At 44.5% G+C, this 19,789-nt stretch overlaps 2 protein-coding genes across 2 annotated transcripts; both read left to right on the forward strand.

The window, feature by feature from the left end:
- Nucleotides 1–3,407: 3,407 nt before the first annotated feature.
- Nucleotides 3,408–4,332, forward strand: LOC117894248 (farnesol dehydrogenase-like). The gene is given in 4 exon segments (XM_034801196.1): nt 3,408–3,944; nt 3,946–4,017; nt 4,079–4,219; nt 4,279–4,332. Coding segments are annotated over 4 exon segments (759 nt in total). The 5' UTR covers nt 3,408–3,440; the 3' UTR covers nt 4,321–4,332.
- Nucleotides 4,333–16,391: 12,059 nt separating this feature from the next.
- LOC117893770 (farnesol dehydrogenase-like) lies at nt 16,392–17,313 on the forward strand. Its single transcript, XM_034800513.1, has 3 exons — nt 16,392–16,999; nt 17,060–17,200; nt 17,260–17,313. Exons 1-3 carry the CDS (start codon nt 16,424–16,426, stop codon nt 17,299–17,301), a joined length of 759 nt encoding a protein of 252 aa, XP_034656404.1. The 5' UTR covers nt 16,392–16,423; the 3' UTR covers nt 17,302–17,313.
- Nucleotides 17,314–19,789: the final 2,476 nt, after the last annotated feature.

Raw genomic sequence — 19,789 nt, forward strand, 5'->3', positions numbered from 1 at the left:
GCACACGAGCGCCAAAACGAAGCGCGAGGTATGGGTGCCGAGCCCTGTTCTAAATACATATTTCTAAAGATCTTTTTTTAAATCAACATCCCATTACATCCCCATTAGCTGCAACGACTAGATTTATTTTGTAAATGATTGCCAAATAGTCTGTCGTTGTTTTTAATATCTTTCAATGTCCTGTTCCACGACTCAAGCGAATGTTTGTGTGGCAGCTTAAATACTGAATGAGCTGTTCTGGCTCCATCTAATAAAGTGGCTGCAATGCCCGATGATGCAACGGCCAATGCGATGCCATTATCTGATCGTATTTCAGCAAGAATTAGCGAAATAACGAATGTTTTGCCAGTTCCACCCGGTGCATCCAAAAAGAAGAACCCACCTTGTCCAGCTGAAACTGCGAGCATAATGCGATCATAAATGGTTCTTTGTTCCTCATTCATTAGTGGGACATCGCGTGCAACAATCGCTGCCATTTCTACAGTGCTGTACTGCAGTTCACGATTCATTTCAGTATTCAATAATAAGATGCAGTTCGATTTGGCGAATTTATACCGAAATGACTGAGTGGTAAGTTGGCAATGACAATGCAAAGATCCTCAATAGCAATTAATGCTTCATTGTACATTGCATCGCTGAATGTTATGGTTAGATCGTTGATCAGTTGTCGACCGGGGATGAAAAATGATTAAATTACTTTGGGGTTGGCGATAAAAGGGTCAAAATTTAGTGTTGTATGTATTTTTTAATGCGACATAATAGAAACGAGAAGGGACGTGTGAGACGCTTCTTACGCGTCACAATTTTTATACCCGGCACTCAGTACTACATCTGCACTTTAGCGGTTATTTGTTAAATTTTTTCTTCATCTGTCATCTACACCAACAACACTGCTCACGCCAACACGCTCCTTTAGCTCGCCACCCTCCCCTATAGACACACACTGCAGAGTCGCGGCAGAGGCAGAGGCAGAGACGTGTCAGGGGCAGAGGCCATAAACAGCGCGAATCAGAGTGTGCTGCAATAAGCTGCGGGACTAGGTGGGTTTGGCCACTGCAAAGTAATTTCTTCATTGTGTAGATTTGGGAGTTTTTCGCCCTTTTGCGGAGGCGGAAGGGGGCGTGGCTCATTTTTGAAATACACTTGTAACAGTGTGAGCATACAGAAGTCTGGATGCAAAATTTGGTGGCTCTAGCTCTTATAGTCTCTGAGTACTAGGCGCTCATCAGGACGGACAGACGGACAGACAGACAGACAGACATAGACTCGGCTATTGATACTGATCAAGAATATATATACTTTATGGGGTCGGAAACGTTGCCTTCTGTGCGTTACATACAACCGTTATTCGCACAAATACAATATACCCTATTTACTCTTCGAGTACCGGGTATAATACAAATAAAGAAATTAAAAAAAAATGTCTAAAAATTCAAAATTAAAGAAAAAGGTTAAGGGTGGACAACCCTTATCACTAAGGGGTATGAAAAATAGATGTTGGCCGATTCTCAGACCTACTCAATATGCTCACAGAATTTCATGAGAATCGGTCAAGCCATTTCGGAGGAGTACGGCAACGAACATTGTGACACGAGAACTTTATATATAAGATACATTTGATTATTTGATTATTTTTGATAAAATTATTTTATTAGATTATGTTAATCCTAAGAACTTTGCGCTCGCTTTTTCTGGAGTGCGATTGCCTTCCGAGTTCATAAGCTTCAGCTGATGGAAAAGTAAAAAGATTAATTGAATGTACATTTAAATAACTGAATGAGGGATATTTACATAGCACTACTCGGCAAAATCGAACTTTTTTTTTTCTCAAGGAACCAAAGCGACCTTTTTACATAGATTTCGGGCATTACACTTTTTTAATGAGTAATGGTATTCTTTCTATGCCAGAACTCTTATTTAAAGAATGGGTTTTCAGAGGTTTAGTTTTTTAAGTATCTTAGATCGGGTTTTAAATAACTTTCTTTGTCTGAAAAGTTAAAAATACCGCGCAAAAATAACAATATTTGCATTTCAAAGGAAAAATTGTGTCGGGTAGTGTAATAGCTCATAATTTTACTTCATTAAGAGACTTAGAGAAGAATAATAACACTAATTGACACCATTTTCCCCTCAAGAAACCAAATCAACTTTTTTTGAAAGATATGGGGCTTAGAAATGGAGTGATTTTTTTTTCATTGTAATGAAATTTGTCATTCTAAGAAGCTGCTAAGTGCATCTATAAACTGTACCCAAAACTGTATGGCTTTAGCTTACCGTCTGGGAAATATTAGGCTTTGTAAACCAAAAATGATTATTTTTGTGCGGTATTTATTACAAACATTTTTTTCCTCAAGAAACCGAACCAACTCTTTCTGATAGATTTGGGGCATTCCATTTTTTTAATCTGGCTATAATAGTGATCCAGTCGAGTTTTAATTCGGTGATCTGATAGATATGGTCATTCCCTACGGATTTGTGTTGGATTTCTCTTATCTTCAAAATGTGGATGCAGCATATTTATGCCCTTTGAGGGGGCGGGGCTCATTTTTAAAATATACTTGTATGAGTGTGATATTACAGCAGTCTATAGGCAAAATTCGTTGAGAGCTAGCCGACAAACTAGACGGACGGACAATTGGACAGAAAGACGGATATAGACTCGGCTTTTGATGATGGTTAAGATTATATATACTTTATGGGGTCGGAAACGTTTCCTTCTGTACGTTACATACATCACCTTTTGTGCAAAAATACAACATACCCCATTTACTCTTCGAATACAGGGTATAATTATGTAAATCCACGTATCACGTATCTAAATACCCGTATATACATACTTATACATACATACGTGTGCATTAGTTGAATCTCAGCAGAGAAATGTTTCCACTTGGAATAATTCAAATCGTCTGTACCCATTGAAGTCTGACGCTGAGCTTTGAGCTTTATCATAGCTGTATAATCGGATGATCTTCTTGGTCTCCCGCATTTCACTAATTTCATTGAGATATGCTTGTGAGGGCAGTATAAGTATTTCCCTACCAAATTTACCTAAACAGAACTGGCACATTGCTACAGTACAGCTTATGACTGTTTTCCAAGTAAAACGGGGGATCCCATGACAAGTGAAATCAAAATTTATAGAGGTGCGCTGTCTGCTTTATTCATGCAGCACTTGTGCTGCCATTCAGTATTTAGCAGCCGACTCGTTGTTATTAAAGGCACATTAAATGGCACAAAATTAATCGTTGAGCAACTACTTAGTTTGGTGGGGAGATGGCAATAAGTGGTGTGTTATAACTCACCAACCAACTTCTGGGGCAATCGATACAGCTAGCGCTTTGCCTACTATATGGCTTCCTTTGTTGATGTTCCGCAGCAGAAAAGCTGTGGGCGAGACTTAAAACCAGCTCCTCACTAAAGCTCAGTCGTTGGGCAGCATGGAACGTTGGCGCAACAAAGTGGCGGTAGTGACTGGCGCCAGTGCTGGCATTGGTGCGGCCTGTGTACGCGCTTTGGTCGGTGCCGGTCTGGTAGTTATCGGCCTGGCGCGTCGCCAGGAGCGCGTTACGCAGCTGCGGGCAGGATTACCAGAGGAGGAGCAGGGGCGTCTGCACGGAATGAGGTGCGACGTTACGCACGAGGAGGACGTACTGGCAGCATTCGACTGGGCACATCGCCAGTTAGGTGGCGTAGACGTGCTGGTCAGCAATGCAGGGATTATTGCCAGCGGAGAGCTAAGCGGTCAGTCCAACACTGCGGCCATGCGCGACACCGTAGAAACGAACGTCATGGGCAGTGTTTACTGCATCCGCGAGGCTTTCCAATCGATGAGACAGCGAGGGGCCGAGGGTCACGTGGTCATCGTGAACAGCGTGGCCGGACAACATGTGCCAAACCTAGGTCCCCAGCTCCCCTCACTGAATATATATCCGGCCAGCAAGTTTTGCGCTCCGCGCCATGAACGAAATATATCGTCAGGAGTTTCTACGCAACAAGACCCGAGTCAGGGTCTCGGTAAGAGGGGACTCCCCTTTACCACCACTCTAGCAATCACGTCATTGGAAATACCTTGCAGACCATCAGTCCTGGCATTGTCGACACGGACATTTTGCCGCAGCAGATCCAGGCGTTCATTAGGCAATACATGCCAATGCTACAATCAGATGATGTTGCTGATGCGGTGCTCTGGACTATCGGTACTCCACCCAACGTACAGGTACGCTCTCCTACCCCCTGTCTACATATTGTACGTTCTGAGGTCCTTATTATTTGCAGGTGCACAACATCACCATCAAGGCGCAAGGTGAAAAGTTCTAGGCTAAGCAACGAGGTTACACTCCAAAAATGTACAGCTCGAGAGTCATATTTGTATGCTTAAATAAATATTAAATAACTCAGCTGGCTCCTGCGTTTGGTCTCTTTAGTACAAAAACGAGAAGGGACGTGTGAGACGCTTCTTACGCGTCACAACTTTTATACCCGGCACTCAGTACTACAAATGCACCTTAGCGGTTATTTGTCGAATTTTAAATTTTTTCCTTATCTGTCATCTACATCAACAACACTACTCACGCCAACACGCTCCTTTAGCTCGCCACCCTCCCCTAGAGCAACACACTGCAGAGTCTGGGCAGAGACGCGGCAGAGGCTGGGACGTGTCAGGGGCAGAGGCCTCTGCCACTGCGCGAAGCAGAGTGTGAATGAGAGAATGTGCAAAAAACAAATATAAGGGGTTTAGCCACTGCAAATTAATTTCTTCATTGTGGCTATAATAATGATCCAACCGTATCCCAATTTGGTGATCTGATAGATATGGTCATTCCCTACGGAATGGCGGGGCGGGGTGGGGCTCATTTTTGAAATACACTCGTAACAGTGTGAGCATACAGAAGTCTGGATGCAAAATTTGGTGGCTCTAGCTTTTATAGTCTCTGAGATCCAGGCGCTCAACAAGACGGAGGGACAGACGGGCGGACGGACAGACAGACATTGCTCAATCGACTCGGCTATTGATGCTGATCAAGAATATATATACTTTATGGGGTCGGAAACGTTTCCTTCTGTGCGTTACATACAACCGTTATTCGCACAAATACAATATACCCTATTTACTCTTCGAGTACCGGGTATAATTGTCAGGATACCCTCGATTCCGTGCAAAAACAATTCCTCATCTTTGTCCTGCGTGGACTTTAGAACCTTAATCTTCTCCTTCTTCCTTCTAACGAGAGCAGGCGGCGCCTCATTAACATCCACCACCATCCACTTCCTACATGTAATTCTCTTTCTCCACAAACTTCACTCTGGTGTGGTCGACACTTGTTCTTTTAAAGCCAAATCAATATTAATTAATAATTTAAGTTAGCTCAGGAAACTTAGGCTATTTTCTAACCACAACTTGGCATTGATATTGACCATAGTGGCTACTTGAGCCAATAGATCATTACCATTAGGTTACTCTTATCAAAGTTTAACTACACATATTTAAAGATTTAGCCACAAACAATAGCAATGCATTTTAAAATGCTGGACTTTGTCACGCCAATGTCAAACGGTTCGATCAAGAACCTCAACCCAAACAATATGATTACATTTTTGTACCACTTTGAGAAATATTTTAGAAACATTACACGTGGGGAGTCTCAATGAATGGTCATTTCAACGCAATTTCTTCAACCTGGCGGTGTAGGTAGGTTAGGTTAGGTTGAGGCGGCTGTCGGGGTTGTCAGAGACCCGACACACTTAGGCCGGTTTCGGCGCATTGTGATACCGCATGTTTCGTTCCCATCTCTCCCGTGAGACCATATTTTATCCATTATCCCATCCGGATGCCCTTATGAAGCCTGCGATCCGTCTGGGACTTTTTGTAGACATGTCCGAAATGTCATTTAGAAAAGGAGCGCCCAAGTATTGGAGTCTCCTTCTACTGAGAGCCGGGCAGGAGCAGAACAGGTGTTCCACAGTCTCCTCCTCGTCCTCATCTCTAAAGTTTCGACAGAAGTCGTTATATGGGGCGCCCAGCCTGTTTGCATGTGTGCCTATTAGCCAGAGTCCCGCAAGGGAGCGTATGACTGAGCTGCACCTACTCCTACTGAGTTTGCAGAGCTCATCGGTGCGCTTCCTATTAATGTTAGGCCATGTTTGCCGAGTTATGCGATATAGTGGCACAGTTTGCCATCTGTCATTTATTAGTTGCTTAAAATGTTCTTTTATTTTGAGCTTGCAGGTGGCCATTGGCATACGTATATCCTCCTTATCATTGAGAAGGGGGATTGTTGTTCCAGCTCTGGCCAGCTCATCTGCCATACAGTTGCCTTCAATGTCCTGGTGGCCCGGGACCCATACTAGGCTGATGACGAACTGATAAGCCATCTCGTGAAGAGATTTGCGACAGTTTGCCACTGTAGCCGAGCTTGCTGTTATCGCATTTAGTGATTTGATTGCAGCTTGGCTATCACTATAGATGTTTATGTGAGTCGCCTCAGGGGTTAGTTCCTGAAGACAGTTCAAAGCTTCCTTGATCGCTATGACCTCCGCTTGGAAGACACTGCAGTGATCCGGAAGCCTGAAGTAGTGACTTATGTTCAGCTGTTCGGAGTAGATTCCTCCTCCGACCTTGTTGTCCAGCTTTGAGCCATCAGTAAAGATTCGAATGGCTCCCTTTGGACCAGGTGGTCCCTCAAGGCAGTCGTTTCTGTGAGGGATGATTGATTCAAAGGGGGTATCTGTATACTCCCTCGGAACGCAGTAGTCCGTTTTTGAAGGGACGGTGTTGTTTCCATTTAGGATGGACGCATGGCCGGTGCGATGTGACACCCATTGGTCAGAGTCTCTGAGACGGATTGCTGCCATTTCTGCCTGCTCCTTACCTGCAAGATCAAGGCTCTGCAGGCAAAGTATAGCATTTAGCGCATCCGTTGGTGTTGTGCTCAGAGCTCCACTGATGCTTAGGGCTGCAGTACGCTGCACCTTGCTTAGTTGCTTAGTGATGGTTCCCTTCGATAGGGCAGTCCACCACACTGCGACTCCGTAGAGCAGTATTGGTCTTACTATTGCTAGGTAGATCCATTGGACTATTCTTGGGTTCATGCCCCATTTTAGCCCAATGGCCTTCTTGCAAGTGTAGAGGGCTATCGTAGCCTTCTTCACTCTGTCTTTGATGCTTAGGTTCCAGCTGAGCTTTTTATCAATTACCAACCCTAAATAACTGGCACTGTCGCTGAAGGAGAGCCTGCATCCGTTTAGTATTGGGGGGGTTGAGGGACGGGATTTTGTATTTGGTTGTAAACAACACAAGTTCCGTTTTAGAGGGATTAATTCCCAGTCCACGCGACTTTGTCCATTCTGACAGTCGCGCGAGCTTCGCGGTCATTAGTTCGCAGAGTGTTTGAGGGAATTTTCCCGAGAAGATAATGGCAACGTCGTCCGCGTATGCTACCACCTTGCAGCCCTCCCATTCCAGGTCACACAAAATCTTATTGACTGCTATGTTCCATAGAAGGGGAGACAGGACACCGCCTTGCGGGGTGCCTCTGTTGACATACCTAGACTGAGTGGACGATCCCATTGATGATGTCACTGTCCTGCATGTGAGCAATTGATCTATGAGCATCACCAAGTGACGATCCACTCCCAGGTCAGTCAGGGCCTCTGTGATGGCTTCCGGTATGACGTTGTTAAAAGCTCCCTCAATGTCTAGGAAAGCGATTAAGGAGTATTCTTTGACATGTAGAGATTTCTCTACCGCCGAGATTACTTCATGGAGTGCCGTTTCCGTGGATTTCCCTTTTCGGTAGGCATGTTGAGCGCCTGACAGCCACTGAGGATTAATGGTTGTCCTCAGCTGCAGCCCGACTAGTCTTTCAAAGGTTTTAAGAAGGAAGGACTTATTGACTTATTGGTCTGAAGTCTTTTGGGGTTGTGTGTGAGGGTTTCCCTGCTTTGGGGATAAAGACTATTTTAGCCTTTAGCCAAGCGCGGGGGATTTTTCCCACTGTCTGTATCTTCCTGAAGATACTTTGCAGCCAGTTGATGGCCACGTCCCCGGCTTTTTGTAGCTGAGCCGGAATGACTTGGTCCGGGCCAGGCGATTTGTAGGATTTAAAGCTGTTTACTGCCCAGCTTATATTCCGTTTTGTGAGGATGTGCCCCATCGAGGTTTCCGGGCCTTCACTTGGGGTGTCTGTTGACTCGATGGTCGAACACCCAGGAAAGTGAGTATCGAGTAGAATGTGTAGGGAGTCCTCGCTAGAGTTTGTCCACGTACCATCAGTTCTCTTGAGATATCCCACCGAGGGGGATGTTTTTGACAGGATCTTGCGTAGCCTTGCGGCTTCTGACGTGTCCTCAATTTCGGAGCAACATTTTTGCCAAGAGGCCCTTTTTGCTCTCCTTGTTTCTTTTTTGTATAGGGTTAGCTTACTTTTGTAATTTTCCCAGTGCGCTACCTCGCTGCTGCTTTTGGCTCTGTTAAAGAGAGTCCTGCAGTCTGTCCGGAGGGTATCTATATGTTTAGACCACCAGGGGGGTTTCTTTTTCCCTCTTGGTTTTGTTGAGGGGCAAGCTGCCATGAAGGCCTTATTGCAACCTTCCGTGAAATTGTCCACAAGACGATTAAGGTCGTCTTGTGTGTCAGGGAATTTTGGGGCTAGAGGGGAGTAATTCCTCCATTTTGCGCTATACGTATCCCAGTTGGTTTTTCTTGGGTTTACATAGCTAGTGGGTATGGTGCTTTCGAGCGATAGGATTGTCTCGATGTACCTGTGGTCGGAGAAGGAGTGGTCCTCTAGGACTCTCCAACTTTTCACTATGTCTGACAGTTTGTGAGACAATAGAGTGAGGTCAATAACCTCTTGGCGGTTTTTAATGATGAAAGTGGGGTCATTACCCCGATTTCCAATAATTAGGTTGGAGTTTAGGATGAAGCTGAAAAGTGACTCACCCCTTACATTTGTATCCGAGCTCCCCATTGGGTGTGATGAGCGTTGGCATCGCAGCCTATTAGTAGGCTTGTGTCCGACCTCTCGCTGTCGCTGGCAATCTTGCGAACGAGGTCACTGGGAGGATCGCTTTCCTCATGAGCCATGTAGGACGACACCAGGTTCAGGCGTGTCCCTTGTAGCTCTAGGCTAGCCGCCGTGTTGTCGCCGTTGCTAAAGTTCTGGAGCAAAAAGATATTTAAGTGCTTTCTTGCTAATATGCAGGTTCTGATTTTACCTTCCGTTTGGGCCACAATTATCTTGTAGTCCTTTGTCGCTAATCCACAGACCCTGCCTCCTACCACCCAGGGCTCTTGGATTAGGACTATGTCTCCTCCGCTCGCGACTAAGCGGAGTATAAGAGCAGCCTTCATGGCTGCTTTACAGTGGTGGAGGTTTATCTGCAGAAGCCTCAGAGACTTCATTAGAGTCATTCTCCACCACTGTTATATCGGCGTCCGAGTCGTCGAGGATGTCGTCCCGACACATCGCCTCAAAATCGAGCAGCAGCTCCGTCTCCGAGGAGTAGCTCTCTAGGGCCGGGCGTCTCTTGATCGTTGCCTCTTCGGTTGTGCGGCCACCTTCTGTGGCTCCACACTGAAGTTGGGCAACACCGCCGAGGCCCATTCTACTTTTTTCAGCCAGTCTACTGTTGGACTGACTTCCTGGTTGGCGTTCTGCCGACGGAGTATGTGCCCAGCACTCCTATTTTCGGCATAACTGTACTTCTTGGCTTGGACGCTGGTTGATGGTAAGTCATCACCCGCCGCTTCACCGGAAGGTTGAGCAGCCGCAATATTGCTTAGCTGCCCTACCATGGTATCAGTTTTGGGTGTTGGCTTTCCACCCATCCCAGGTTTGGGATGGGATCCACCCGGATTCATACCCGCGTCCTTCACCGTGCAGGTCTTTCCTGCGTCTGAGCGGATCGGGCCAGGCCTTTGGGCCGCTGCCTTCTCCCGCTTGGGATTTCTCCCTGCAGGCATTTGGGGAGTGCCTCTCTCGTTTTTATTTTTGTTTTCAATATTTTGTGATTTATCCATATAGTTCCCACGAGCTGCAGAGAAGGGGAACGGTCCACCCCGGCAGAGCTCTGCGTTACCCGGGTAAGGCATAATTAGAACAGGGGGCTGCCAGGTCCCTGAGCTTTCCGTTCACGACTGGGCTAGTGTTTATACCGGGCCCCCAGCCAGGCTGACTCTTGGCACGGGTCGAGTGACACCTTAGTCCGGCCCGGTGTGAGGTGAGTGTTGGGGCTAGGATGTGGGTAGGTGTTGTGTAGGGATGGGATTGTGTGAGCTACTTAATGAGAGGCGGCACCACAAGCGCATCGTCAGTGTTGCTGCGTCGCGAACACCCGCTGGCTGTCCGGGACTGCTTATTTTCGGTACTCTCCCTCAGAGCCAACTTAGTTTATGCTCTTTGGGATGCCCGCCTATTCGCAGCTGACCTACCCACTGGGGTAGGCCGTTCGCTATCCGCAACCTGCGACCCGTCCGGTGGCCTCAGCTAGGCCCCCTCTGAGCCACCTCAAAGCCCAATAGGATCATCGGAGGCGGTGTAGGTAAGGATACAAACAAGCTAATATTGCAAAATGAGCTAGGATCGAGCTATCTTTTCTACAAAACTTGGCAGGAAGGCTGTAGAAGCTTCATAAACATATCTGAGGCAAAGCTGTTGCCTTATATTTAAAGCATTAATTTTAGATAGTTCGGTCACTGTTAACAAGCGCAGCTTATGCGAGCAGTTATGTAAGAAGTCAATGCATTTTAAAACGGAAAGCAATGTGAGATTTAGCGATTGGTTTTCGAAAACACACGTCTGCAGTGCACATAGAAAATGTATTCTAAGCTATTTTTTGCTCGTTCTGCTTCGAAAGAACAGCATATGGCTTTCGGAAAAATTATTAGGTACTTCGGCAAATAGGAGCTCATATAAAATAAAAATGTTAAAGTCTTAAAATCACAAAAATTAATCTACTTCTAGAATTTTGTTGCATTTTTTGTTTTTAAATTGGGCACCGCAAAATTACGTTAAAATCTTTACCTAATCGAAACCAATAAACATAGAGTTATAAGTGGAGACATGGCAGCTGTGCCAAAAAGAATTTATTTGTTTTTCTTTTTCAAGTCGCTTTCGCAGTCTCGTGTGTGTCTCTCTATGTTTATTCACACAGTCTACGCTGAATACTCTAATGGAAAATATTTGCAACGCCAAGTCAATTGTTGTTATATGTATACATATTTAGATGTTTATAACCGTTTATCCCTTTCGTCCTAAATGTATTTAAGAAATATATGAGCATAGAGAGGATACACAAAATCAATTTATTTTTTATTTGGCTCAAGCTGCTTCATAAAGTCGCAAGTTTGAAGGAAGGGTATGTGATCTCAGAAGCAAGATAAAAATGCCAAAAACGTCTCAAGCGCTAAAAATGAAAAAGCATATGAAGTCGAGAATGGTTACACGCATTGCCATCATGTATGTACATATGTACATATGTGTCACCGCACACATGAAATTGCGAAGCAGACTTGAAGAGGAAACACAACTTTGTTTTGCGAGAGTCGCTTTGCGTTCAATGCTCAAGAGAGCCAACGCCAAGCTCTCTCTCTCTGGGAGCCAATCCACTAAACTGATTAGGCAGCAGGTTTTTCTGTGCTCTGACCACTCTATATGTTTTTTACTCTAGGTAAAAATCTTCTAAAACCAGTTTTGTTCTATCTGGGTATTTAGGAATCAGAAAAGTTAAGTCGCATTCAAATATTTTACCCAAAAAAAAATTACATAAATGCCAAAAATTCAGGCTTTTTACCCATAGTGCACTGCCAATAAATTTCTTTATTCTGGCTATAATAATGATCCTCTCCGATCCCAATTCGGTGATAGATATGGTCATTCCTACGGAATGGCATTTTTTAGTTTTCTTTTATCTTCAAATTTGTAGCTTTGGGAGGTTTTCGTCGTTTTGCGGGGGCGGAAGGGGGCGGGGCTTATTTTTTAAATACCCTTGTAACAGTGTGAGCATACAGAAGTCTGGATGCAAAATTTGGTGGCTCTAGCTTTTATGATCTCTGAGTACTAGGCGCTCATCAGGACAGACTGACGGACGGACGGACAGACAGACATGGCTATATCGATTGCTCTATTGATGCTGAATAGAATATATATACTTTGTGGGGTCGGAAACGTTTCCTTCTCTGCGGTACATACATCAGTTATTTCGCACAAATACAATATACCCTATTTACTCTTCGAGTACCGTTTGTAAAAAGGACTCATTCCCGCGTGTTTCACCCCCTGTAAATTTGAATTGAAAACCTCACGCATAGTGTACTCATGCTTAGGGGAAAAGGGAGCGATACCGAAGTACTGTTTGGAAGCAACTAAGTCCGACTGGGCGGCACTGGTTTTAATAGATTTATCCATTCACTTTTCCGTGTGTGTGTTTATTCGCTTTTTTGCGGTTACATTTATTTCTCTTCGACGCATTTACAATGCAACAACAGCCAAAAAGCGAGAAGCGGCAAGGGAAATAGCCATTAAAAACAGTTTGTTTCAAAACTGCTGGCACAGCAGCAACAACAGCAGCCAAAGCCGCCGCTCGCAAATTGTTTGCTTCAGCAGCGATTGGCGTGACACTTTTTACTGTGTCCCTGATGGCATGGTCACGGACCCAACGCACAGCATTAGCAATTATATAAAGAGGTGCCGTCGGGCCCGTTTGTCACGTATGGATGCTGCTTGTGAGTGCGAGTGAAAGGGTTCTGCGCAGTAAGTGTGAGTGAAACGACAATGGAGTGTGCGCCTGAAGCACTGAACTCAAAGGGAAATGACACGAGGAACGCTGCCGACGACGAGACCTCCTTGTATAGTTGCTTGATGCTTATATAATTACTTCATGGCTCTGCCGCGGAGCTGCCGCTCACGTACACGTGTATTACAGTGATTGGTACCAAAACCAATTTCTTTCGGAGTACCGTTTTGCGTGCTGTCTTCGCACACGAGCGCCAAAACGAAGCGCGAGGTATGGGTGCCGAGCCCTGTTCTAAATACATATTTCTAAAGACCTTTTTTTAAATCAACATCCCATTACATCCCCATTAGCTGCAACGACTAGATTTATTTTGTAAATGATTGCCAAAATAGTCTGTCGTTGTTTTAATATCTTTCAATGTCCTGTTCCACGACTCAAGCGGATGTTTGTGTGGCAGCTTAAATACTGAATGAGCTGTTCTGGCTCCATCTAATAAAGTGGCTGCAATGCCCGATGATGCAACGGCCAATGCGATGCCATTATCTGATCGTATTTCAGCAAGAATTAGCGAAATAACGAATGTTTTGCCAGTTCCACCCGGTGCATCAAAGAAGAACCCACCTTGTCCAGCTGAAACTGCGAGCATAATGCGATCATAAATGGTTCTTTGTTCCTCATTCATTAGTGGGACATCGCGTGCAACAATCGCTGCCATTTCTACAGTGCTGTACTGCAGTTCACGATTCATTTCAGTATTCAATAATAAGATGCAGTTCGATTTGGCGAATTTATACCGAAATGACTGAGTGGTAAGTTGGCAATGACAATGCAAAGATCCTCAATAGCAATTAATGCTTCATTGTACATTGCATCGCTGAATGTTATGGTTAGATCGTTGATCAGTTGTCGACCGGTGATGAAAAATTATTAAATTACTTTGGGGTTGGCGATAAAAGGGTCAAAATTTAGTGTTGTATGTATTTTTTAATGCGACATAATAGAAACGAGAAGGGACGTGTGAGACGCTTCTTACGCGTCACAATTTTTATACCCGGCACTCAGTACTACATCTGCACTTTAGCGGTTATTTGTTAAATTTTTTCTTCATCTGTCATCTACACCAACAACACTGCTCACGCCAACACGCTCCTTTAGCTCGCCACCCTCCCCTATAGACACACACTGCAGAGTCGCGGCAGAGGCAGAGGCAGAGACGTGTCAGGGGCAGAGGCCATAAACAGCGCGAATCAGAGTGTGCTGCAATAAGCTGCGGGACTAGGTGGGTTTGGCCACTGCAAAGTAATTTCTTCATTGTGTAGATTTGGGAGTTTTTCGCCCTTTTGCGGAGGCGGAAGGGGGCGTGGCTCATTTTTTGAAATACACTTGTAACAGTGTGAGCATACAGAAGTCTGGATGCAAAATTTGGTGGCTCTAGCTCTTATAGTCTCTGAGTACTAGGCGCTCATCAGGACGGACAGACGGACAGACAGACAGACAGACATAGACTCGGCTATTGATACTGATCAAGAAATATATATTCTTTATGGGGTCGGAAACGTTGCCTTCTGTGCGTTACATACAACCGTTATTCGCACAAATACAATATACCCTATTTACTCTTCGAGTACCGGGTATAATACAAATAAAGAAATTAAAAAAATGTCTAAAAATTCAAAATTAAAGAAAAAGGTTAAGGGTGGACAACCCTTATCACTAAGGGGTATGAAAAATAGATGTTGCCCGATTCTCAGACCTACTCAATATGCTCACAGAATTTCATGAGAATCGGTCAAGCCATTTCGGAGGAGTACGGCAACGAACATTGTGACACGAGAACTTTATATATAAGATACATTTGATTATTTGATTATTTTTGATCAAATTATTTTATTAGATTATGTTAATCCTAAGAACTTTGCGCTCGCTTTTTCTGGAGTGCGATTGCCTTCCGAGTTCATAAGCTTCAGCTGATGGAAAAGTAAAAAGATTAATTGAATGTACATTTAAATAACTGAATGAGGGATATTTACATAGCACTACTCGGCAAAATCGAACTTTTTTTTTTTCTCAAGGAACCAAAGCGACCTTTTCACATAGATTTCGGGCATTACACTTATTTAATGAGTCATGGTATTCTTTCTATGCCAGAACTCTTATTTAAAGAATGGGTTTTCAGAGGTTTTGTTTTTTAAGTATCTTAGATCGGGTTTTAAATAACTTTCTTTGTCTGAAAAGTTAAAAATACCGCGCAAAAATAACAATATTTGCATTTCAAAGGAAAAATTGTGTCGGGTAGTGTAATAGCTCATAATTTTACTTCATTAAGAGACTTAGAGAAGAATAATAACACTAATTGACACCATTTTCCCCTCAAGAAACCAAATCAACTTTTTTTGAAAGATATGGGGCTTAGAAATGGAGTGATGTTTTTTTTTCATTGTAATGAAATTTGTCATTCTAAGAAGCTGCTAAGTGCATCTATAAACTGTACCCAAAACTGTATGGCTTTAGCTTACCGTCTGGGAAATATTAGGCTTTGTAAACCAAAAATGATTATTTTTGTGCGGTATTTATTACAAACATTTTTTTCCTCAAGAAACCGAACCAACTCTTTCTGATAGATTTGGGGCATTCCATTTTTTTAATCTGGCTATAATAGTGATCCAGTCGAGTTTTAATTCGGTGATCTGATAGATATGGTCATTCCCTACGGATTTGTGTTGGATTTCTCTTATCTTCAAAATGTGGATGCAGCATATTTATGCCCTTTGTGGGGGCGGGGCTCATTTTTAAAATATACTTGTATGAGTGTGATATTACAGCAGTCTATAGGCAAAATTCGTTGAGAGCTAGCCGACAAACTAGACGGACGGACAATTGGACAGAAAGACGGATATAGACTCGGCTTTTGATGATGGTTAAGATTATATATACTTTATGGGGTCGGAAACGTTTCCTTCTGTACGTTACATACATCACCTTTTGTGCAAAAATACAACATACCCCATTTACTCTTCTTCGAATACAGGGTATAATTATGTAAATCCACGTATCACGTATCTAAATACCCGTATATAGATACTTATACATACATACGTGTGCATTATTTGAATCTCAGCAGAGAAATGTTTCCACTTGGAATAATTCAAATCGTCTGTACCCATTGAAGTCTGACGCTGAGCTTTGAGCTTTATCATAGCTGTATAATCGGATGATCTTCTTGGTCTCCCGCATTTCACTAATTTCATTGAGATATGCTTGTGAGGGCAGTATAAGTATTTCCCTACCAAATTTACCTAAACAGAACTGGCACATTGCTACAGTACAGCTTATGACTGTTTTCCAAGTAAAACGGGGGATCCCATGACAAGTGAAATCAAAATTTATAGAGGTGCGCTGTCTGCTTTATTCATGCAGCACTTGTGCTGCCATTCAGTATTTAGCAGCCGACTCGTTGTTATTAAAGGCACATTAAATGGCACAAAATTAATCGTTGAGCAACTACTTAGTTTGGTGGGGAGATGGCAATAAGTGGTGTGTTATAACTCACCAACCAACTTCTGGGGCAATCGATACAGCTAGCGCTTTGCCTACTATATGGCTTCCTTTGTTGATGTTCCGCAGCAGAAAAGCTGTGGGCGAGACTTAAAACCAGCTCCTCACTAAAGCTCAGTCGTTGGGCAGCATGGAACGTTGGCGCAACAAAGTGGCGGTAGTGACTGGCGCCAGTGCTGGCATTGGTGCGGCCTGTGTACGCGCTTTGGTCGGTGCCGGTCTGGTAGTTATCGGCCTGGCGCGTCGCCAGGAGCGCGTTACGCAGCTGCGGGCAGGATTACCAGAGGAGGAGCAGGGGCGTCTGCACGGAATGAGGTGCGACGTTACGCACGAGGAGGACGTACTGGCAGCATTCGACTGGGCACATCGCCAGTTAGGTGGCGTAGACGTGCTGGTCAGCAATGCAGGGATTATTGCCAGCGGAGAGCTAAGCGGTCAGTCCAACACTGCGGCCATGCGCGACACCGTAGAAACGAACGTCATGGGCAGTGTTTACTGCATCCGCGAGGCTTTCCAATCGATGAGACAGCGAGGGGCCGAGGGTCACGTGGTCATCGTGAACAGCGTGGCCGGACAACATGTGCCAAACCTAGGTCCCCAGCTCCCCTCACTGAATATATATCCGGCCAGCAAGTTTGCGCTCCGCGCCATGAACGAAATATATCGTCAGGAGTTTCTACGCAACAAGACCCGAGTCAGGGTCTCGGTAAGAGGGGACTCCCTTTACCACCACTCTAGCAATCACGTCATTGGAAATACCTTGCAGACCATCAGTCCTGGCATTGTCGACACGGACATTTTGCCGCAGCAGATCCAGGCGTTCATTAGGCAATACATGCCAATGCTACAATCAGATGATGTTGCTGATGCGGTGCTCTGGACTATCGGTACTCCACCCAACGTACAGGTACGCTCTCCTACCCCCTGTCTACATATTGTACTTTCTGAGGTCCTTATTATTTGCAGGTGCACAACATCACCATCAAGGCGCAAGGTGAAAAGTTCTAGGCTAAGCAACGAGGTTACACTCCAAAAATGTACAGCTCGAGAGTCATATTTGTATGCTTAAATAAATATTAAATAACTCAGCTGGCTCCTGCGTTTGGTCTCTTTAGTACAAAAACGAGAAGGGACGTGTGAGACGCTTCTTACGCGTCACAACTTTTATACCCGGCACTCAGTACTACAAATGCACCTTAGCGGTTATTTGTCGAATTTTAAATTTTTTCCTTATCTGTCATCTACATCAACAACACTACTCACGCCAACACGCTCCTTTAGCTCGCCACCCTCCCCTAGAGCAACACACTGCAGAGTCTGGGCAGAGACGCGGCAGAGGCTGGGACGTGTCAGGGGCAGAGGCCTCTGCCACTGCGCGAAGCAGAGTGTGAATGAGAGAATGTGCAAAAAACAAATATAAGGGGTTTAGCCACTGCAAATTAATTTCTTCATTGTGGCTATAATAATAATAATGATCCAACCGTATCCCAATTTGGTGATCTGATAGATATGGTCATTCCCTACGGAATGGCGGGGCGGGGCGGGGCTCATTTTTGAAATACACTCGTAACAGTGTGAGCATACAGAAGTCTGGATGCAAAATTTGGTGGCTCTAGCTTTTATAGTCTCTGAGATCCAGGCGCTCAACAAGACGGAGGGACAGACGGGCGGACGGACAGACAGACATTGCTCAATCGACTCGGCTATTGATGCTGATCAAGAATATATATACTTTATGGGGTCGGAAACGTTTCCTTCTGTGCGTTACATACAACCGTTATTCGCACAAATACAATATACCCTATTTACTCTTCGAGTACCGGGTATAATTGTCAGGATACCCTCGATTCCGTGCAAAAACAATTCCTCATCTTTGTCCTGCGTGGACTTTAGAACCTTAATCTTCTCCTTCTTCCTTCTAACGAGAGCAGGCGGCGCCTCATTAACATCCACCACCATCCACTTCCTACATGTAATTCTCTTTCTCCACAAACTTCACTCTGGTGTGGTCGACACTTGTTCTTTTAAAGCCAAATCAATATTAATTAATAATTTAAGTTAGCTCAGGAAACTTAGGCTATTTTCTAACCACAACTTGGCATTGATATTGACCATAGTGGCTACTTGAGCCAATAGATCATTACCATTAGGTTACTCTTATCAAAGTTTAACTACACATATTTAAAGATTTAGCCACAAACAATAGCAATGCATTTTAAAATGCTGGACTTTGTCACGCCAATGTCAAACGGTTCGATCAAGAACCTCAACCCAAACAATATGATTACATTTTTGTACCACTTTGAGAAATATTTTAGAAACATTACACGTGGGGAGTCTCAATGAATGGTCATTTCAACGCAATTTCTTCAACCTGGCGGTGAAGGTAAGGATACAAACAAGCTAATATTGCAAAATGAGCTAGGATCGAGCTATCTTTTCTACAAAACTTGGCAGGAAGGCTGTAGAAGCTTCATAAACATATCTGAGGCAAAGTTGTTGCCTTATATTTAAAGCATTAATTTTAGATAACTAATTAGATAGATTGTTACAGTTTGGAATTAAAAGTTCGGTCACTGTTAACAAGCGCAGCTTATGCGAGCAGTTATGTAAGAAGTCGACTAATGATTGGGCGAATGATTGCAAATGTAGGTTCTTGTAGGTGGAGGGCCAGACGAAGGAAATGCGTAGGATCGATTCTGACGATAATGACTGACGATCAATAAAACACTAAGGCCATGCTCAAACTGTAGCTGAAAACGAACCTGAAAGCTATCAGTTTTTATGAGAAAGAGTCAGCCGGCAGGATCTCACATTGCTTGCTGCTTGCTGTCCGATGAGTCCAACGAGCGTGAGGTGGCTCAAGGGGGCCTAGCTGAGGCCACCGGACGGGCCGCAGGTTGCGGATATCGAACGGCCTACCTAGTTTAGGTAGGTCAGCTGTGAATAAGCGGAAATAAACAGCCCCGGACAGCCAGCGGGTGTTCGCGAAGAAGCAACACTGACGAAGTGCTTGTGGTGCCGCCTCGTATAAATAGCTCACACACTTCTCCTCCCCACACAACACCTATCCTCATCCTCACCCACCCACCTCAAACCGGGCTGGACTAAGGTTTCATTCGACCCGTGCCGAGAGTCAGTCTGGCTGGAGGCCCGGTATAAAAACTTGCCCAGTCGTGAACGGAGAGCTCAGGGAAATGGCAGCCCCCTGTTCTAATGATGCCTTACCTGGGCAACGTGGATCTCTGCCCGGGCTGACCGTTCCCCTTCTCTGCATCTCGTGGGATCAGAATGCATAAAAAAATAATAATAAAAAAAAAAAAAAAACATATGAGAATAACCCTCCCCAAAAGTCTGAAGGGAACAATCCCAAGCAGGAAAAGGCAGCGGCCCAAAGGCCAGGCCTAACCCGCTCATTAGCAGGAAAGACCTGCCCGGTGGACAGCGAGGGTGCGAGCCCGTTGGGGCCCCACTCCAATCCAGCACAGCACCCCCC

The sequence above is a fragment of the Drosophila subobscura genome, chromosome A (genome assembly GCF_008121235.1).
Source record: "Drosophila subobscura isolate 14011-0131.10 chromosome A, UCBerk_Dsub_1.0, whole genome shotgun sequence".
In the NCBI taxonomy this organism is placed as follows: Eukaryota; Metazoa; Arthropoda; class Insecta; order Diptera; family Drosophilidae; genus Drosophila; species Drosophila subobscura.

Excerpts from the sequence above, each read along its gene's own strand:
- LOC117893770 (XM_034800513.1), top strand. The coding sequence starts at position 16,424 with ATGGAACGTTGGCGCAACAAAGTGGCGGTAGTGACTGGCGCCAGTGCT. Across the intron at positions 17,000-17,059 it reads AGACCCGAGTCAGGGTCTCG|ACCATCAGTCCTGGCATTGT; the intron begins GTAAGAGGGGAC and ends AATACCTTGCAG. Across the intron at positions 17,201-17,259 it reads GTACTCCACCCAACGTACAG|GTGCACAACATCACCATCAA; the intron begins GTACGCTCTCCT and ends TATTATTTGCAG.